The 22,571-nt window shown below is 39.8% G+C and overlaps 2 protein-coding genes and 1 pseudogene across 4 annotated transcripts in view; 2 read left to right on the plus strand and 1 right to left on the minus strand.

The window, feature by feature from the left end:
• Positions 1-1,756, plus strand: part of IL6ST (interleukin 6 cytokine family signal transducer) — a 123,763-nt gene extending 122,007 nt beyond the window's left edge. Inside the window, exon 17 of the mRNA XM_072605603.1 lies at positions 1,718-1,756. Within this exon, the coding sequence (XP_072461704.1) occupies positions 1,718-1,741 (24 nt within the window). The 3' untranslated portion in view covers positions 1,742-1,756. The remainder of the gene's footprint in view (positions 1-1,717) is intronic.
• The window catches only part of IL31RA (interleukin 31 receptor A), a 91,703-nt gene that overhangs the window by 50,862 nt on the left and 18,270 nt on the right, over positions 1-22,571 (minus strand). For all 3 annotated transcript variants that reach the window (XM_072605613.1, XM_072605614.1, XM_072605612.1), the window contains exon 2: positions 1,769-1,852. In XM_072605613.1, the coding sequence (XP_072461714.1) occupies positions 1,769-1,829 (61 nt within the window). In that variant the 5' untranslated portion in view covers positions 1,830-1,852. The remainder of the gene's footprint in view (positions 1-1,768; positions 1,853-22,571) is intronic.
• LOC140502656 (nucleolar protein 14 pseudogene) overlaps positions 3,170-22,571 on the plus strand; it is a 28,591-nt pseudogene continuing 9,189 nt past the window's right edge.

Genomic DNA, 22,571 nt, shown 5'->3' on the forward strand with positions numbered 1-22,571 from the left:
AGAGGATCACTGTCCCCTCACGGGAAGGGTCTGGGAATCTGTTGGGCAGGAGGAGGGATAGGAAGCTGAAAAGAGAGGGAGGAAGAAGTAGAAAGAAAGAAAAATAACTGAAAAAGGAGATAGAAACTAGGAAGTGGAAAGAATTAGACATGGGAAACAGACAAATGAATACCCTTCATTCCCACTTCTGAGGACACTGAGCATTGGGCCAAGACAGGATTTGGACTGGGGAGTATTCACCAATGGTTCATTCATATTTGGGACTCTCACTCAGGGAACTTATATACATTACTAAGAATTTCTTATTTGTTTTCCTCTTTCTTTTACTAAAACTTTCTTCTGCAAAATTGTGAACTGCTTGCTCATAAGTATGGGGAGTCTATCTCAGGAAACTGATAGGTATTGTATATTCATGTTCCCAAGTTTTCCAATGGTGGGGGAGGGGGAGATCCTGTGAGCCAAAAGAGGGAGAAACTCTCCCACAGCATACTCAGGTTCTTCTTGTGGTGACTCTCTCTTTGACACTAGGGTTTACAGAGAAGGCTCAGAGTCCAAGCTTCCTGGGAGTTCTGGAGACTTCCTGCTGAAGGAAAATATCATGGTTCATAGGTATTGTGTATACATTTTTATTAAAAGCAGGAAAAAGAAAATGACCTGCACCTGTGAGCTCAGTTTTTGTGCTTCCATAGATCCGTTTGCATGGCAGACTCTAAGCACTTTGGTTTCTCCAAAGTGCTATGGTGGGTGAGACTAATGAGGCAATTAATCTTATGGTTCAGAACCTCAACTGGGCCTCTCTTCTGCTAAAAACCCTGCTACATAATTCTTATTTCCTATTCTGTTCCACATAGCAACTGTTCTAGATCTTTTTCTCTTTTCCAAAAAACCCCAATAACATTCCAACATTTATAGCAGATGACCAAGGTTCTTATTTTACTGACAAAATTAAAGTCATCCAAAAGGTAATTCCACTCCTCCACTCCTCAAAACTCAAAATCACCCGTTCTTTGCTCATTCATGAAAGGCTAGAGTGAGGGACTGATATTTTCTATTTCCTAAGCCCACCCCACAAAATTCTGTCCATATCTCTCTTCCCCAGGTAGATATTCACTTTGTGGTTCTTGTGAGGTCAGGTCTGATTCTTCATGACCCCATGGACCATAGTTGTCTATGGGTTTGCTTGGCAAAGACACTAGAATAGTTTGCCATTTCCTTCTCTAGCTCATTTTACAGATGAGGAAACTGAGGCAAACAAAGGTAAGTGACTTGCCCAGAGCCACACAGCTAGTAAGCATCTGAGGCCAGATTTGAACTCAGGTCTTCCTGACTCCAGGCCCAGTGCTCTACCCACTAAGCTACCAGCTGCCTCAAGGTATTCCCTTTAATTACCTGTAAAGCAGAAAATTAGGGAAATATGTATGTATGTATGTGTGTATATATATATATATATATTCGTATGTATGTGTATATATATATATATACATATGTGTATGTATATATATACATATAGAGAGAGTCCTTAGACATTTATTTCTCATTCAATTTGTGTATATCATCATAAAAACTATTTTTAAGGCAGAAGAAAACATGAAGAATTTTGCCCTTTTCCCTCTCTACTCATTGCCAAAGACCATCTTTCACAAACCCATCCATTGCCCCAAATGGGAGACACTGAATTGACAAATGGAGTGATCATAAAATTAACACTCTATTTCAGAAGGAAATAATGAAAATCAAATGATCCACAAAAGAACAGATGGCAACATACCCGCTAGGCAGAAATTACCCAACAGAAGGAACAGTGCCCAGAACAGGATCTTCTCCATCATGACTCAGAGGGACTAAGGAAATTCTGAAAGACAACAAAGCAAGAATTAATGCGTTATCTATTTCCAAAATAGAATGCTGTCACTCTGTTTCAATAAATTGTAAGTTCCTTAAGAGCAGGGAGTGTTTTAATTCTGTCTTTGTATCTGGAGCACCTAGTTATAGTGCCTAATATACAGCAAGGGATTATTAAATGCTTGTTGAATAAATGAATCAATCAGGAACATGCATTTACTAAGTCACTTATTTGGGACTTAAATAAAGCTTCAAAAAGACCTAATTTAGAAAGGGCAAAGTTACCCTTGGCACCCTGGGCTACTGCCAATTGTCTTGACTTTTGGTCTCTCTCTGAGAACCCCATTGACTCTGGAGGACAGAGTGAGGCTGACAACTTTGCAAAACTCTGCCTCACTTAAGTCCTACTCATGAATAAGTCAAGGCATCACCCTCATGATTTCATTGGTCCTCTGAGAACAAAATATGAACAACAATTATGTGGCAGACACAATGCTAAGCATTAGGAAATACCAAAAAAAATGAAACAATCCCTACTTACGAGAAGCATACACATTCTAACAGGAGAGACAACGGAAACATGTCTATTGCTGTTCAATCACTTCAGTCATGTCTGACTCTTCGTGAACTCCACTTGGGGTTTTCTTGGCAAAGATACTAGAATGGTTTGCCATATCCTTCTGCAGCTCATTTTACAGATGAGGAAACTGAAGCAAACAGAGTTAAGTGATTGGCTTAGCATCCCCCAGCTGATAAGTGTCTGAGGCCAGATTTGAACTCATGAAGGTTAGTCCTCCTGATCCCAAGCCCAGTACTCTATCCACTTGCCACCTAGCTGCCCATATAAGTATATCATCAGCACTTACGTAGCGCTTTAATGTGGATTAAGCACTTTGCAAATAAAAGGTGTCCCAAAAGTCTTGGTGCCATCTTAAACTATAAAACTGTGCTAAGTTTTGCGTTTTTCCAGTTTTAAACTGCATGAAAGTTTTAAGCTTTAAAACAGCACTAAGGCTTTTGATACACCCCATATGTATCACCTCATTTGATCCTCAGGGCAACCCTATGAAGTGTTTCATACACGAGGAAAGGAAATATAAATTTCATTCATTTCATTTCATAATGAGGAAATTAAGTATAAATAGAATGAATATAATGATACAAATCAAAAAAAGTAACTTGGCAGAGAGGGGATCCAGGAAAACGCCGCCCACAGAGTGTTGCTGAAGCTGCATGCTGGAGGAAGAAAGGGATTCCCTGAGGCAGAGGTAGACAGAGAGCAAAGCCAGTGATGATGCAATGGCCCAGAAATCTGGGATGGGGTACGATGGGTGACGAACAGAGAGAATGTCAGTTTGGCCGAATTACAGAGTGGGGTAGGGTTGGGGATCAAGTTCAGGAGGCTGATGTAATTACGTACAAACAGGCCAGAAATATTGGCCGAGGTTTTGTTGTGAGGGCTTTCAAAGCTAAACAAAAGGGATTGATTCTACGGGTGGCACAAAGTCATTAGAATTTATTGAGTAGAGGAGTGACATTGTCAGATAAGCACTTAAGAAAAATCATTTTAGCAATTAAGTATTGTCGTTGAGTCCTTTCAGTCCTGTCCAACTCTTTGTGGCCCCATTTGAGGTTTTCTTGGCAAAGATGCTAGAGTGGTTTGCCGTTTCTTACTCCAGTTCATTTTACAGATGAAGAAACTCAGGCAAACAGGGGGAAGTAACTTGCCCAGGGTCACACAACTAGTCAGTGTCTGAGACCAGATTTGAGTTCAGGTCTTTTTAACTCCAGGCTCAGTGTTCTCTCCACTGAAAGAAGGTATTAGAGGCAGGGACACCAATTAGGAGCTGTTCAAGTAACAGGCAAGCAATGAGGAGTACTCTGAACTAAGAAAGTAGTTGTGTGAATAGGGCAGCTGGGTGGCACAGTGAAGAGTGCCAGGTCTGGAGTCAGGAAGACTTCTTTTCCCAAATTCAAATCTAGCCTCAGATACTTGCTAACTATGTGACCTTGGGCAAGTCACTTCATCCTGTTTGCCTCAGCTTCCTCATCTATAAAATGAGCTAGAGAAGGAAATGGCAAACCACTCTAGTATCTTTGCCAAGAAAATCCCAAAAGGGGGTCACAGAGAGTCAGATATGACTGAAACAACTGAACAACAGCAAAAGTAGAGGCATAAGAAGTCTTGCCTGTGCATTCCCAGATCACCTAACACAGAGGGCCCCTGCTTCCCTGAGCTCCTCTACACAAGTAACCTCCTTTGATTGGCTTCTTAACCAGAACAGGCTTCACCTTTAAAACTGGCCAGACTGTAGGCAGTTCACACATGTACCTAGAGCCCTGAACTCTTTTACCAACTCTAAGAAAAACAACAACCTTGAGGCTCCTGCCCCTCCCAGCATGATTTATCTATTTTTTCCTTTTCTATTAAAGGGGCCATCTTCCTAACCACTTTTTAAAGAGACCTATTCACTGAATGGGCATTATCTCCCTCTAAATGAGGACCTGAAAAGGCCAAGGTCTCCCACTGCATCCTGGGCCTTCTCCAGTCTTCCTGAGGAATATCTGGTCCCTGGATTCAGATGGCTGTGGAGGAGAAGTAAGGCTGGTGACCTGCACAGCCCTCCCTCACTCAAAACAAAGTCAAGTGCAAGTCATGTCATTGTTTGTCTGATGTCATGGTCCTCTTTGAAAAGGAAGGATGAATACAACAACCAACCAGAAGAAATAGGAGTAGGGGGATGATTATTCCTGTTTTGTTTTGACTGTCCTTCTGTTTCAGGTGACAGAGGTAAGTCCCACTGGACCAGGAAGTTTGAGCCATGGCAATCTTGGAACAAGTAGTACAGGCAGGATGTCGTAGTCAGCTAGCCAGGTAGCCAGGAGAAGCCAGGGTGGCTGGGATACAAGCCCAAAGACAGTTTTGGACTTGTAACTTAGGATTCTGTAGATGCTCTCTAAGAATTGAGTTAAGCCAGGGGTGGGGAACCTGTGGTCATGAGGCCACATATGCCTTCTAGGTCCTTGGGTGTGGTCTTCTGACTGAGTCCAAGTTTAGCAGAACAAATCTCTTTGTTAAAGGGATTTGTTCTATGAAATTTGAATTCCGTCAAAGGGCTACACTTCAGGACCTAGAGGGCCACATGTGGCCTCAAGGCAGCAGGTTCCCCACCCCTGAGCTAAACTATGAAACTTATCCCCTCCCTTTCCCCAGAGATTAAGACAGTATGGGGGGAAAGGGAATTAAGCCCCATGTGTTGGCTAGCAAGTATGTATATTTTGATTATACCTTTTGAAGCCAATATTTCTTTGTAAAGCCAATCCAACTGCTGGTGATTCAATGGAATTGGGGAACAGGGCACCAATCCCTACACTTGAGGGAACACCATCAATGAAGGCTGGAGCCTTTGTTGAAACCTAGACAGTACGAAGAACCCTAGGGGAGGGGTGAAATGTAACCTACCTGGCCTTCAGGCAGAGGGGCCAGGGTAGTAAGTGTGAACAGATAGAAGGGGTGCAGTACAAGAAGTTATGATGGGTGGAGTGGAGTGAAGGAATGCACAAATGAATTCTGGATTCCACCTCTTGGGAATCTCTGATTTCATATGTGAAATACAAAGGACTCTTTCAATCAAGTTCAAAAACCCAAGAATCTATGATCCAAAGTCATTCTTCTTTTAGTCATTGCTCATAGAAATATGCCATCAAGAGGGGCAGCTAGATGGTGCAGTGGATAGAGTACCAGTGCAGGAGTCAGGAGGACCTGAGTTCAAATCTCACCTCAGACACTTGACACTCACTAGCTGTGTGACCTTGGGCAAGTCACTTAACCCCAACTGCCTCATCCTGGGTCATCTCCAGTCATCCTGATGAATATCTATCTGGTCACTAGATTCAGATGGCTCTGGAGGAGAAGTGAGGCTGGTGACCTGCACAGCCCTCCCTCACTCAAAACAAAGTCAAGCGCAAGTCATGTCATCATATCTCTGATGGCATGGTCTTCTTCGGCAACGAAGGACAAACACATACACATGACATCAGGTAATCAATGTGTTAGCACATCCTCAGGTGAATATCACAAGCTATCAGGTCAAGTTCAGGTTGTACCACTGACCCACTCATCTCATGAGAGGTAGCATGGCATTAATGACTCCAGAAGAAAGAGCGAGGCCAACAACTTTATGCAACTGTCCTTCACTTAAATACAATTCACTCACAAGTCAAGACATAACTGTGATATCATTGGTCCACTGAAAATGAAAGACAAACAACAAGGTAGTTTCAGAAGGGGAGGTCCAAACAATCATAATATCAAACTGATATCAGTGGAGTTTTTTTTTCCATTTTCTGGCCAATCAGAAGAAGACACACCTATGAGATTTTGCTCTGCCATATCACGATAAAAGTCTTCCCTCACGTGAGTTCTTTGATTATTGAGGCGTTATTGGCCCCATTTATCAACGACTGCTAGCCGCTAATAAACGGATCATGTTCAGTTCTTTACTGCTTCAGTCTACCTTTATTTCACCTTCCCTCCACCTCAACCTCACTCTGAGATGTTCATACAATTCATCTCATAAACACTCATAAATGCTTGGCCTGCATGATCCAGAAGTCTACTTCATTCCCCTTAAGCCCATTTTTCTCTATCGTGACCTCGATTCACTCCACCCTTTCCTGTTTTCCCAGTCTGTCAACCCATCTTTTGGTCTCACCATCCTAATCTTGGCTCTATAATTAACTTTATAGTTAAAGTATTGTAACTTTATACAATCCTCTGCCTTTGAAACCCTGATGCCCTTGTTCTATCACCATTCTTGCCCTCCAGATTCAAGCCCTTGATAACCCAAACCATCCACCTTTTTCACTACTACTCACATGCTGCTAATGCTACAAGAGAATTCACAGAACAGTACTCACTGGGTCCACTACAAATTTATTAAATCTATTTTTCACCAGATCCTCACTAATGAAAGGTAATAGTTTCACTGTTCTTTAACCAACTTTATATCTCACTTCCCAATAGTAGTCACTTTAGACTTTCTCTCGTAAAGCCAGTTATAACACCAGACTTCTTCACAAAAGACCTTGTCTTATACTTTACAGTCTTATACTTTATACTTTTCCAGAGGCCATGTTGTAGAGCTCTCTCTTCTTCCCAAATTTATATCTCTGATTGCCTCAACATCATCCCCACCTTTCTACCCATATTCTCTTCTCCCTTGTTCCAGACTTGGATGAAGAAATGGCCCTACTTCTCACTCAAGGCTAACCCCTCTACCTGCACACTCTTGATCTCCTCCATTCCCTCCAGGTCTTTGCCCTTGGAGAAAAAAGGGAAGAGGGTCTGGAACAGACCCTTTCCAGTCAAACTCATAGGAAAACAAAAGCCATCTATATCCACCACCTCTCCCCTTTCTCACCTTCCATTCACTATCAATATCTTATCATCTATCTTCACTTGACTAAAACTGCTCCTTGACGTTACCAATCATCTCTTAATTACAAATTCCAATGGCCTTTTCTCAGTCTTCATCCTTCATGACTTCTATGTAGCATGTGCTGTTGTTCACCAAACTTTCCCCTGGACTCACTCTCTCCTACTTGGAATTTTCATGGCACTGCTCTCTCCTGGTTCTCTTCCAACGTGTCTGCCTGTCCCTCATTATCTATGCCCACCTCCTAAGTTTGAGCATACCTCAGGCCTCTGTTGGCCCTCTTCTCTTTTCTCTCTACACTCTCCCATTTGGTGACCTTATCAACTCCCATAAGTTCAATTATTACCTTTACGCAAATGATTCCCTGAATTCTAGGCCCCAGTTTCCTCCTAAACTCATCCCTCTTCCAAACTTGTTTCTTTCTACTGAGGGGACCACTATCCTTTTATTCATGCAATTTCAAAACCTCAAGTTATTCTCTACTTTTCCGTCTTCCTCACTCCCCATATCTACTCAGTTGCCAAGTCTTGTCAATTCTAACTCCAAAACATCTTTCATTTCTGATGCCTTCCCTTCATTTACATGGCCACCAAACTCAATCAATCCTTCACCACATCTGGCTTCAACTATTGTAATAGCTTTCCAAGTGGTTTTATTGATTGTAATCTTTGCTCTTTCCAAACTATTCTATACAACTGCCAAATGAATATTCCTAAAGGACATGCAACTCATGCTTTATTTGGTGGAGCTATGAATTTGTCCAGCTACTCTGAAAATCAATTTGGAATTATGCCCCAAAAGTTACTAAACTTGTTATTGACCCGGTGGTACTAGGTCTATAATCAGAAGAGATCAAAGAAAGAGAAAAGGAACCCATATTTGTAGCAGTTCTTTGTTTTAGTGGCAAAGAAAGGGAAACTAAGGGGAGATCCATTAATTAGCTGAACAAATTATGACTTGTGAATGTAAATAGAATGCTATTATACTGTAAGAAAGGAATGAGGGGACAGCTTCAGAGAAACCTGGAAAAGCCTTTATGAATCGGTACAATAACTCCTCAGCATAAACACCAAAATTACTGATTATACAATTCATTAACAATGTTAGAAATTATAAAGTAAGGCCAAGTATTTAAAGTGTTTTTCCTCTGACAAAAAAGAGCAGACAGACTTCCCACTATCACTTTAATTTTTTACTTCTCACTTGTGAAGCACATTCTTATCATTCAGTTCACTTAGGATACTTAAAAATCTCTTCTCAAGAATTCTCATCATCCTCTTTGAAAGACAAGGCTTCAAACAATTCTCTCTAGAAAAAGAGTTTTATCATGAGTTCTCTGGAATTGTGGTTAGTTACTGTGTTTATCAGAGTTCTTAAGTCTTTCAAAGCTGTTCGTCTTTATAATGTTGCTGATACTGCATAAATTGTTTTCCTGCTTCTAGCAGGACTTGCACCTAGCACAGTTCCTTAAACATAGTAGGTGTTAACAATTCAAAACTACAAAAGTGGAAAGGGATGGACCATTAATCAAAATGACAATATTATACAGGTTTTTTTACTTGTTTTCAGAGAAATATACTTGGGGTTTGGGATTTTTTGGTTGTTGTTTTTGGGGGGTGATGGAGGTGGGAAGTGGTTCCTATCATGTCAAAACAAAACAATCAGTAATTTTTTTCTAATCAGTTACTGAATTTTTGTCCTAAAGTCCCAACTAATCCATTAAAATACTACGTAAATAAAAAATGCCTTCAGTGAAGCACATTAGGATAGGAATGGAGTAGAGATGGTGGGTCGGTAATAAAAATGTTAGAGAAAGACAGAAAGGGATGACGATATTTTTCATTTATTTAGCTAAAGTCCAACCTGCCACACCTTATAAATCAAGAGCAGTAAGTGATTTTTAATAAGAAGTGATTTTTGTTTTAATGTACTTGAGCATCAAGAAGGGGAATAATGACCTTACTTTTTCAGTAAGTGGAAATATTTTTGTTTGAAAACTAACAGTAAGCAATCAAACTTTCTCCCTAGTGCCTAAAATATTCCCAAGAGCAAGGATATGAAATTAAAACTGCCAGGATGCTACCAGGGTCTGGAGAGAGAGGTTCAGTGAATTTAGAGGTTCACGGGACAACGAATCTGGATAAATGAATTGTAGACCCCTTTCCCCCTAAGCTGACTGAGTGACTTAGGGCTAGTAAGTGTCAAAGATCAGATTTGAACCCAGGAAGATGAGTCTTGCTGACATCAGACCTGGTACTCTAGCTAATGAACCACCTAGCTACTCCCCAAGCCTCTTGCCAGGAGTGGGGAACCTGCGGCCTTGAGGCCATATATGACTCTGTAGGTTCTCAAGTGCAGCCCTTTGACTGAATCCAGACTTCACAGAAGAAATTCTTTTATTAAGGGGATTGAATCCAAATGGATTCAGTCAAAGGGCCACACAATCAAAAGGTCACATGTGACCTTAAGGCCACAGGTTTCCCACCCTCCACAGTCTAACCTGTAATGAAACTAACTACAGGGAAACACTTCTGAACTGACCTGATCTTGGGCAACACTGAAGTTATCCCAAAGTTAAAACACTCTTCCCACAAATCATTTGACATCCTGTCTTTTACTCAATTTTCCAATTAAGGAAAGTGGTTCAGGGGTCTCCCTGAGAAGATTTTGCTGTCTTCCTTTAGGCTGTGTCAAACCATGCACGTGTGTGTGTGTGTGGAAGTCCCACTGTTCTGAAGAACTGCTAGCCCCTTGGCAACTGCCCATCAGCTGCTTCTAATTATACTTTTTATCTTCCAGCCTTGCCTTATGATTTATTGTCATTAGTCACGTCTGACTCTTTGTGATCGTGCTTGGGGTTTTCTTGGCAAAGACACTAGAGTGGTTTGCCATTTCCTTCTCCAGTAGATTAAGGCAAATTAGAAGTTAAGTGACACAAGCAGTAAGTAGTAAAGCCACAATCAAGGTCAGCTCTTAAGAGTCTTCATGCTGAATTCCATCCACTACACCACACAGCCATGTTATGACTTCTGGGCTGCTCATTTGAGTTGAACAAAGCAGTATCTAAATGGGAGGACTTTTGAGAGATAGAAAGAAACTGAGTATTCCTCCCCAGCTTCTCCTTCCACTGGGCTGTGACAAAGAGAGGTAGGTAGAGGATGGGTAGAGGTGGTTCTGGCAGTTTGTTGTTGTTATTTAGTTGTTTTTCAGTCACGTTCAGCTCATCACGATACCATTTTGAGAGTTTTTTGGCAGAGATAGTGGTTTGCCATTTCCTTCTCCAACTCACTTGACAAGTAAGGAAACTGAGGCAAACAAAGTTAAGTGACTTGCCTAGGATCAAACAGCTAGTAAGTGTTTGAGGCCAGATTTGAATTCAGAAAGATGAGTCTTGCTGATTTCAGGCCCAGAGCTCTATGCACTGGGTCAACTAGCTGCCCCAACTGGCAGTTTAGTGCAAGACAAAACACTCCAGAGGTGGCTCTATCAGTTGGAGCCTTAAAAAACACTAAGGCAGGGGGCAGAGCCAAGATGGCAGAGTAGAGGCAGGGACTTGCCTGAGCTCTCCTCCAAATACCTGTAAAAAATGACTCTGAACAAATTCTAGAGCAGCAGAACCCACAAAAAGGGACAGTGAAACAAATTTCCAGCCCAAGACAACCTGGAAGGAATACAGGAAAGGTCTGTTGCACCAGGATGGGAGAGGATCTAGCATGGGCCACACCAAGAGAGATTCAGCCCCAGGGAACCTGGAGCGGGCCTCAGGGGATTGAATCACTGGTAACTGTGGCAGTTTCCAAACTTCTCAACCCACGAACACCAAAAACAACTTAGTCAGTTAAGTCAGTAAGAAAGTGCTGTCAGACCTGGGTGAAAGAAGAGTGCAATTCAGTCCTGGCCCCAGCAAACCAGGAGCAGCCTTTGGGAGTGACTCAATCAGCAATGACAGCAGCAGCTGCTGCTTCCAGAGCTCTAAGCCCACAGATGGAAAGAGGGTCAAGCAACTGGTCAAAAGAAAATTATAGGGGTCGCTTTGCTGGCACTGAGGCAGGACTCTGTTGTTTTGCCTATGTTTGGATCTGGGTCATAGTCAAGGGTGGCAGTCATGGGATGTGGAGGAACCCTGGCGTAGTGGCCACAGTGGAGGGAAGAACAGTCCTCACAGTTCCAGGGAAGAGAAGAATTCTTGTGGTCACTCAGACCAGAGCACAGACCAGGGAAAAGTAAACATCCCTCCTTATACCATACTGCCTTGGAAGAACTGAAAACTTACAGGTCCCTAGAATTATCTCTGAAAACAGCTGCAAAAAACCCCTAAAGCTTGGGACAATGCACCATTCACACTGGAAGCAGAGCCCTACCTTAACAAAGAGTTGAAAGGTCAAGTAATAGTCTGGAAAAATGAACAAACAATGGGGGAAAATCCTCAGACAACAGAAACCTACTTTGATGACAAATAAGATCAAAACATATGCTCAAAAGAAAACAAAGACAAGGCTCCTACAGCCTCCCAGAAAAATATGAATTGATCTCAGACCATGGAAGAGCTCAAAAAACATTTTGAAAATCAAGTAAGAGAAGTAGAGGAAAAATTGGGAAGAGAAATGAGAGTAATGCAAGAAAATCATGAAAAATGAGTCAACTACTTTCTAAAGGAAACTCCTAAAAATGCTGAAGAAAATAACACCTTAAAAAATAGACTAACTCAAATGGTAAAAGAGATCCAAAAAGACAAAGAGGAAAAGAATGTCTTAAAAAGGGAGAATAGACCAAGTGGAAAAGGAGATCCAAAAGCTCACTGAAGAAAATATTCCTTAAAAATTAGAATGGAGCAAATGGAAGCTAATGACTTTGTGAGAAATCAAGAAATTATAAAACAAAACCAAAAACTAAAAAGTAGAAGAAAATGGGAAATATCTCACTAGAAAAACAACTGACCTGGAAAATATGTCCAGGAGAGATAATTTAAAAATTATTGGACAGTCGAAAAGCGATGATCAAAAAAAGAGCCTACATATCATCTTTCAAGAAATTATCAAGGAAAACTGCCCTGATATTCTAGAATCAGAGGGTAAAATGGAAATGTAAAGAATCCACCCATCAGCTCCTGGAAGAGATCCCAAAAGGAACACTCCTAGGAATACTGTAGCCAAATTCCAGAATTCCCAGATTAATGAGAAAATATTGCAAGCAGCCAGAAAGAAACAATTCAAGTATTGTAGAAACACAATTAGGATAACACAAGATTTAGCAGCTAAATCCCTTAGCTACACTAAGGGATCAGAGGGCTTGAAATAGGAAGTTCCAGAGGTCAAAGGAGATAGGATTAAAACCAAGCATCACCTACCCAGCAAAACTGAGTATAAAATCTCAGGAGAAAAAAATGAATATTCAAAGAAATAGAGGATTTTTGAACATTCTTGATGAAAAGACCACAACTGAATAGAAAATTTGACTTTCAAACACAAGAAACAAGAGAAGCATGAAAAGGTAAACAAGAAAGAGAAATCATAAGGGACTTACTAAAGTTGAACTGTTAGGATTCCTACATGGAAAGATAACATTTGTAACTCTTGAGACTTTTCTCAGTATTAGGGTATTTGAAGGGATTATATACATATAGACAGAGGACACAGTGTGAGTTGAATAAGAAGGCATGATATCTAAAAAAAATAAAAACATGGGGTAAGAGAGGAATATATTGGGAGGAGAAAGGGAGAAATGGAATGGGGCAAATTATCTCTCAAAAAAGAGGCAAGAAAAAGTTTTTTCAATGGAGGAGATAAGGAGAAAGGTGAGAGGGGAAAAGTGAAGCTTACTCACATTACATTTGGCTTAAGGAGGGAATAATATGCACACTCAATTTGGTATGAAAATCTATCTTACACTACAGGAAAGTAGGGGAGAAGGGGATAAGTGTGGTGTGGGGGAGATGACAGAAGGGAGGGCAAATGGGAGAAGGGAGTAATTAGAAGTAAACACTTTTGGGGAGGGACAAGTTCAAAAGAGAGAATAGAATAAATGGGAGGCAGGATAGGATGGAAGAAAATATAGTCTTCCACAACATGACTATTATGGAAGTCTTTTGCATAACTACACATATATAGCCCATATTGAATTACTTACCTTCTCAGTGGAGATGGGTGGGGAGGGAGGAAGAGAGAAACAAGTTGGAATTCAAAGTTTTAGGAATGAATGTTGAAAATTGCTTTTGCGTGCAACTGGGAAATAAGAAATACAAGGTAATGGGGTACGGAAATCTATCTTGCCCTACAAGAAAAGAGAGAAGATGGGAATAAGGGAAAGGAGGGGTGTGATAGAAGGGAAGGCAGATTGGGGGTAGGGGTGATCAGAATTCACGGTATCTTGGGGTAGGGGGAGGGGAGAGATGGGGAGAAAAATTGGAACTCTAAATTTTGTGGAAATGAATGTTGAAAACTAAAAATAAATTTATATATATATATATACATATATATATATATATATATATATATATATATACAGCCTCATTCTTATGATCCAAGACAATTACAAAGGACTCATGACGAAAATATGCTATTCACCTGCAGAGAGACAAGTGGTGAAGTTTCATTTTCTCACTTTTTTATTGTTGCTTTTTTAATTTTGCAATATCGCCAATATGAAAATATGATTTGCATGATTTCATCTGTATGATTGATATCATCTTGCTTGCCTTCTCAGTGGGTGAGGGAGGGGCTGAAGCAAGGGAGATAATTTGGAACTCAAAATTTAAAAAGGCTATTAAAATTTAATTAATTATTTTTTAAAAAGAAGATGATCCAGCCCCTGGGGTGGAAGCCATCATCTTTTTAATTGTCCTACATTCCTCCTTCTCAAAGAGGACTGATGACATTACGGGAGTGATATCTTGACTTGGTGTTCATTGGATTTAAGTGAGGCAGAGCTACCCAAAGCCATCAGCCTAACTCTCTCCTGTGCAGTCAAGACAAAAGACAAGACAACCCGCAAGGGCCCCAGCATGCAGTGGATGACCTGGCCTTTCTAAATTAAGGCCTTTCCCAAGTCTCATTTTGATTGAGGCAATGTCCATTCAGTGACTAAGGGCTAGGTAAGAAGTGAGACAAAAGATTGCCCAGTTGACCAACAGAAGGATATCTACCTGAGGAGGAAAACCCTTCAACTTTCTGGCCAGAGCAGAAAACAATGGCTATTCACCCTCATTCTAAGCCAAAAAAACCTAAAGAATGAGCCGCTGAGGCCTGGACAGGGAGCTTTTATTTGGCTATTCAGTAAAAGCCAGAATGGTTTGAGTTTAAAGGCCTAGTCAAATAGCCCCATTTGAAACACAATGTGCTTTTATAAAAGTTTATTTTTCCAAAGCTTTGTATATGGTTTCAGTCATGTCTTACTCTCCATGATCCTATATCAGTCTTTCTGACTCCAGGCCCAGAGCTCTGTGCACGATGGCTCCACCTAGCTGCCCCAAAAGCTATATTTCAAGAAATCATAAATGAAAACCACGTAGAACAAAAAGGAAATTGTTCCAACTTTTTGAAAAAAAAATTTTTTTTAATTAAAATTAAGTAAATAAAAATTATGTAAGTAGTCAGTGACAGGCCTGGTCTTTTGATCCCAAATCCAGTGTTCTTTCCACCATCACACAACAATACTAACTGGGCATTCCACTGTTTTACCAACAGAAATTGAACTTTGGTCTCAACAGCAACAAATCTCAAAACATAGATCAAAACATTTCTCAAACTCTAGCCTTAAGAGCTAGAAAAACTAAAAACAAAGCTCTATATAAAACAAAGAGCATCCAGGTGAACAGAGTATCCGGCCTGAAGTGAGAAAGATTCATACCTGGGCAAGTCACTTAGCCCTGTTTGCCTCAGTTTCCTCATCTGTAAAATGAGCTGGAGAAGGAAATGGCAAAACACTCCAGTATCTTTGCCAAGGAAACCTCAGATGGGGTCACAAAGAGTTGGACATGACTGAACCACAACAATATAAAACAAATGTCCAAAGAACTGAATGTTTTCAAAGCACTGGGGGAATTGCCAAAAAAAAAGAAGTAGGCAGATTACCACCAGTTTTTTTTAAGATCAGAGTGGCCTCTCTGAGCCTTCTCATCTGAAGTCAGCAGCTACACCTCCCAAGGGTCATACTCCTCTCTTCTTGAATGTAGTATGTCTAATGCCCCCATCCCAGATCATAGGATCAGCAATATAGAGTTATAAAGCTGAAAGGCCTTTGGAGGCCTAATCCAACCCACTTGTTTTACAGATGGGGAAACTAAGTCTCAAAAGCTCTCCTAAGATTTTCACAAATAAGCATCTGAAGCAGGCTTCTAAACCTAATTAGTTTGTTGTTGCTTTTAATCCAGAGTCAATGTTCTGTCCACTACACCACGGTATTGAGAAGAGCATGAGTCTTCAAGAGAAACGGGTTCAAATATGAACTAAACTAAACCCTGAACAATTTCCTTTATCTCTCAGGTTCCTCGTCTTTAGAAAGGAAATAATAATATTTACACTCTATCTCACAGAGATGTTTAGCAGAAAGAGACTTGTTAAACCTCCAAGTACACAGAGAAATAGAAGCAATCTTTATTACTATCACATAGCAGCCAAATGTCTTACTTCAAACCACTTCCCTTACCAATGAGAAATCAGCAATTTCATCAGCTCCTTCTTCTCCTGACAGACCCAACAGGTCCAGAATCTCAGAGATCTCTTCTCTGCTGACTCCTGAATGATCCAAAACTACATTCCTTGTCCAAGGAGAAATATGACTAATAAAATATGACTAATAAAATTCTGCAATTCTTTAGCTTCACCCTGCTGTCTCAGAATGACCCACCAGCAACTCAACAAAAGATATAATTAGTAATGATTTGACCTAAGGAAACAGTTGAATCATTTAGAATTTAGATGAAGCACTAACCTCAAGCAGTGTCCTTCGGTGACTGCAGATGAGGACTACCTTCTTTACTCATTCTCTGTCCTCCTAGCATAAGTCAAGTCCAAGAAAGGTCTTTGGGGCTTTAACTTACTCACTTTTAAGCAAGATACAAATTTCCCCTGGGCAACCTCCTTGGGAACTTTCTGGGAAAACAGTACTTTGGTTTTGGAAGTCCACCCCCACCCTATCACAGTGATTATTGATTTAAAATAAAAGGTGGAGTACATTATTATGACTTTAAGCAATTATCTCATTTTAAATTTCATTTTCTAATCTTACAGGAATCTGAATTCTGAAATAAGCAACTTTTTAAAATAATATTTTCAGTAGGCTTACAGAATTGTTACTGAAAGCTTCTGTAAGTGGATTTGAGGTAATTTCTGATACTGCTCACCTCACAAAAAGGGGAAACTATACAGCATCCTCATTTTTTTTCAAATGAGCAAGTAGAAAATGAGAAGAAAAATATAATCAGGGTATAGATGACCCTAGAAATAGGTTAAGAAATGCTAATAAATATGACAATTAAATCTTTATGGAGAGTCCAGAAAATAATGAGAATTAAAGAAATGTGTAATATGAGGTAAAGTGAGGGAGGTGAAGAAGCCCAAAAGCATGTGGAAAGAGAGAGAGAGGGAGAGAGGGAGAGAGGGAGGGAGGGAAGGAGAGAGGGAGAGAGACAGAGTCAGAGACAGAGACAGAGAGAGAGAAAGAGAGAGACAGAGAGAGAGAGGGGGGAGGAGGGAGGGAGAGAGAGAGACAGAGTCAGAGACAGAGAGAGAGAGACAAAGAGAGAGGGAGAGAAGGAGGGAGGGAGAGAGAGAGACAGAGTCAGAGACAGAGACAGAGACAGAGGCAGAGAGACAGAAAGCTGAGTTTAGAGTTTGAAAACCTAAGTTCGAATCCTGTCTCAACACTTAACACCTATGTAACTATGCTGTTGTGAGAAATTTTGTTTCCTTTTATTAATTTTTATTATTTGGGGCTCAGGGGTGTTTCTCCTGGATATTTGGCTGATACCTGTCTCCTGTTAATATCAACCTTACCTGGCTAAAACCTGATTCATGAACCAATAGTATTAAGGGAAGCTTTTTGAAATTCCTGATATAAGAAACCAAAAGAGAGGGAAAAGGGAATATAGCATCTGCACATTTTTAATTAAACTCCCTCAAGGGGATTTTATTGACTTTATTTGAGGAAGGATCCTCTTGGCTCTGATCCTGTGATTATCTTTATGACATGTAAATAAACTCTGAACCTTAGAAACAACTTTCAACAGGTAACTAAGTCTGTTTGACTAGGAAAGCTAAAAGATTATAAGATTGCTATATGTTAAATTTTATTTCTCTGTCTTTTCTGACAATATTTTTCTATAAAAGCTTTGTCAGAAATTTCAGTTTTGGTTTAGCGTTATTTTTCTGAGTCCTGAACCTGTGTTCAAGCATAATAAAACCTTAGGTTTTAACCTTTGGAATTTCTGCATTGTGTTAGAGTTTTTCAGCGGCAATTACCTGTCAGTTCCAGAGGAAAATCTTTTGCCTGTAACAGTGTCAAGTTACTTTACATCCTCAGTTTTCTCATCTGTAAAATAGGAGTATTAGTGATACTTGTACTTCCTCCCAAAGTGTTTGGGGGAAAGTATATGAAATTTTATCCATGTTGCATATATTTTTACATGTACTTGTTGCCTAGCATATAGAAGGCATTTAATAAATACTTGTTGATTAATTGAACATACAACTTAAAAGTGAATTTTGTCAAGCTGAAGTGGCAAATTGTGCTACAAATCACATTTCTTTTATTCATGTCTGAATTCATTTCTTGGGAAAATCTTTGTTCAACTTTCTGTGTGTCTAGCACTACCACGACAAATTCACATTATCTTACCTCGATGGAACCATCTTTACAGAACAGTTATCCTGCTATTCATTCTATTTCTCTATCCTACTCTTCATGACTTATGCCTGATGTCCCCAAATCCACCCTCATCTTTTATCCTCCTGCTTTATTATGGACATCAAAGCCATATATCACAAGTTCTTTCATCAAAACTTCCCTATGTCTTCAACAAACATCTCCACCTTCCCTCTAGCCTTGGACCGAGAGAAGGTGACCCTCTTCTTTGCCAACCTCTTCACTTCAGCCCTTGACCCTAACCTCTCCTCTCTCCTCCAGGATCAATAAGTATTTATTAAACTTCTATATGTCAGACACTGATGATCACTCCATCTCATCTCATCACTCTCCTCTACCACTTCCTTTTGCCTATAAATATACTTAGGTCTCCTCTATGCTCCCCACAAACTCCCCCAAAATCCCTTCCCTTGACCCTCATATTCCTTTAAATTATCATCCTATCTCTGTGCCCCTATTTACTACTAAGATTCTAAAAAGGGTAATCTATACCTACCTCTTCTTCTTTGTCACCCAGGTACTCCTTAATCCCAGTAATCTGACTTCTGTTAATCCCACTCTCCCTTTCTAAGGTCACCCACGATCTCTTATCTGCCAAATATAATGGTATCTTTTCAATCCTCCTCTTCCTTAACCTTTCTAAAACCTTGGACATTGTTGACTACCCTTCCTTCTTGATACTTTCCATTCCTTGGCTTCAGTGATGTTCTCTCCTGGCTCTCCTTCTGACTCTCTGCTCAGTCATTGTCTCCATTGGTACTTCTTCCTTTTCCCACTTGTTAAGTGTGGGCATCCCTCAAATCTCTGTCTTTGGCTCTTCTCTCTGCTCTCTAGGCAATCTCATCTACTTCCATGGCAGTAATTATCATATCTATTCAAATAACTTTAAATTCTATATCTATGGTCCCAGCTCCCCACTGAGGTCCAGTCTTGCATTTCCAACTGCCTGATGTACATTTCCACCTAAATGTCCTGTCAACACCTCAAATTCAACATCTCCAAAGCCAAACTCATCATTTTTTTCTAAATCGTTTTCTCTAACTTTCCCATTTCTGTTGACATTGATCCCAGTCATATAAATGCAAAATATCAGTCATTCTTGATATTTCCCTTTCCATTCTGCATCCAATCAGTAACCATCTTGTCAATCTACTTCCAAAATTTCTCTTTCTCTTTTTCATTCCTTTCCATTCCCATTGACATTATCCCTAATTCAAAACATCAACATCTCTCACCAGTCCCTTCAAATTAGTGTCCATTCTTCCAATGACTCCCTGTTCTAATTCATCCTTTATGACACTGCCCAAGTAGTGTTCCCCAACTCTTATCTTATCATTTGCTTGCTCAAAAACCAACAGCAGTTCTCCATTGACTACAAATAAAATACAAGGTTAGCCTGGCATTCTAGGGCCCCTCTTGGCAGTTTACCTGCAACCTACCTTTCCAGCTTTATTTTATAGTATTCTCCTTCATTAATTCTATCCTCTAGCCAAACTGGGTAATTCCCTGTTGCATGATCTCATCCTACCTTTTCCTGTCTTCTTACCTTGGCAGAGGCCCTCTCCATGCTGAGAATGAGAGCATTGTCCTATCTCGCCCATTGTGGTGTATTGATACTCTACCTTGAAGGTCTAGCCCAAGTGCCTTCTCAGTCATGATATTGTCACTGCTCTCCTTACTTCTACCAGTAAAAGACTCCTTCCTCATGAATTTCTCAAGTTACTTTGGGCTCTTCTACATCTAGTTGCTGCCATTCAGTTGTTTCAGTTGTCTGACTCTTCATAACTCGATTTGGGGTTTTCTTGGCAAAGATACTGGAGTGACTGGCCATTTTCTTCTTTAGCTCATTTTACAGATGAGGAAACTGAAGGAAACAGGGTTAAGTGACTGACTCAAGGTCACAGGGCTAGTGTCTGAGGACAGATTTTAACTCAAGTCTTCCACAGTCCAGGCCAGGCAGGCAGCCACATGGCTGCCAACTCCTGCATACTTAGTAATTTTCTAAGGTGTACCTATTAATATAATTGTCTTATCCTGCCCCCTTCCATATGTTCCACTACAAAGTAAGCTCTTTGAGGACAGAGGGCTATGTCATTTTGCATTGTATGCATCCTCAGCATCTAACAAAGTTCTTTGTACATAATAGGCATTTAATTGGGCAGTTAGGTGGTTCAGTGGATAGAATACCATAGGCCTGGAGTCAGGAAGACTCCTTTTCCCGAGTTCAAATCTGATCTCAGACATTTACTAACTGTGTGACCTTAGGCTTAATTTAGCCCTGTTTGCCTCTGTTTCCTCATCTGTAAAATGAGCTGGAGAAGAAAATGGCAAACCACTCCAATATCTTTGCTAAGAAAACCCCAAATGAGATCACAGCGAGTCGGACACAACAGAAACAATGAAACAAAGGCATTTATTTAATGTTTGCTATTATATTGACTTTCCTACTACTAAATGAGTTGAAAATGAAAATGGACCCCACTGGAATGAATTAGCAAATTAAAAAAAAAAAGATTCTAAATCCTGTAAGAGAAAAGAGAAGATTTGATATATGAATGAATTAGCAAATGGGAAAAAAAACATTCTAAAACCTGTAAGAGAAGGGAGAAAACATGATATACTAAACACTATTATGCCTTTCATCCTCTAAGTTCCTGAATCTTTTTGAGCATAAGAATATCCAACCTAAAATCATCAATGGAAAATAATGTGTTAGGTGAAACAGGATTACAGAAGGCATCTAGTCACATGGGGGAAGGGTTATAAATCAAACTATTATGAAATAGTCATGAATTTTTTTTTTTAATTTGAGTCCAACAGGACCATTTTTATTTGTAATGAAAATCATATAAACAGTTGAGGCTTTTCTTATGGTATACTAGATTAGCTGAGACTCCCAATTATTTCAATGGAGATAAACAAATTGGACCATAAGAATTTTTACAACAGCCACTTGGTGGTTGTAAATTCCAGATATTCTTGTCAGTAGTTATTGACTTATTTTACAACTTGATCTGATTCAATTTTTCTTCTTCATGTATCTTTTGACAAGCAAACTTCCTTCTCCATTAGCTTGCTACAAATTTTACCAATCTAACTTTGGAGTGTATATCTTTACCTTTTCTTTTTTTTGCAAATGTAAATCCTAATTTTATTTATATAGACATATTACATATATATGTGTGCATACATATATATTTATATATACACATGTATGTATGTAGATATACGTATACATACATATATAAAATGTATATATACATTTCTTTCTCTGCTATAACTGGAAATTATATAAGCCTTAGGAAAAAACATTATCTATTGCCCAAAGGTAATTTGGAAATGCTAAACCTGTGCTTTTTAAATGTCACTAGTTAAAACCCGGTTTTTAAATGTCTTTGCATGTTGATAACTATGACTGGCAGTAATATCTGTCAACAAATCTTCGGATATTACCAAAACAGCATCAGGGTTTACAGTGCTATGGTGGGGCTCATTTATAATATGTCAAAGATATTTTATATATATATGGATATATGGATAAAATGTTTAACTTAAGAAATTTTACACTATATTTTATTTCTAATATTTTATGTATTAAATATATTTTGCATATAAAATATATTATTTATAATATCTAAAATTTATAATAATTTTTATATAATATATCAAAGACATTACTGTGAAAGGGTGTATGCACTTGGTGGATATGCCTATATTGGTTCATTAGAGTCGTCTGGGGATTTAGATGAATTGTTCTGATGGGATTGCCAAGGATAGAAGTAAAGGAAGGTAAATGAAATTGAAAGTCCCAGCTGTGAAATCTTTCCCTAGACTCAGCACTGCTCCCTGTCCTTCTCCCTGCCTGCAGATACAAAGAGCATACAGTCAGAGGCAGTATGGGACAGTGAAAAGCACTGGTCTGGAGACCTGGCTTCCAGTTGGAATTTTATCATTAACTTGTGTAATCCATGGGCTAAGGCTGGGCTACAGGTGCACGCAGCACACAATACTCCCAAGTGCTGCAGAACTCAGATTAAACTGTAATTAGAAAAGAGCAGTGAGTCCTGAGGGATGGAAGGAGGTAGCATTCCAGCCGAATGCTTAAAGGGGACATGTACTTACATTTGCAAGCATATTTTATGACTGGTCCTGGAATCCTGTCATTCTCAAGCACTTCTGATCTAGTAGTCTAAAAAAAAAGACTTTGGGTGAACAGGGACAAGACATGGCTGTAACGGTCATGGTTGTCAGTCTTCATCTTCCCATTTGCTCTGTTGCTGCTTCATGTACACTACTAACCTTCTGGGAAGGCAGCCAGTGGGACAACTGTGTGTGGGTGTGGCAGGTAATATCAACATGGGACCTCCGTTTCTAACAGAGCCACCAATGCTTCAATCCTAAAGTACCCCAAATAACTACACTTACGACTAC

The sequence above is a fragment of the Notamacropus eugenii genome, chromosome 4 (genome assembly GCF_028372415.1).
Source record: "Notamacropus eugenii isolate mMacEug1 chromosome 4, mMacEug1.pri_v2, whole genome shotgun sequence".
NCBI classification, from domain to species: domain Eukaryota; kingdom Metazoa; phylum Chordata; class Mammalia; order Diprotodontia; family Macropodidae; genus Notamacropus; species Notamacropus eugenii.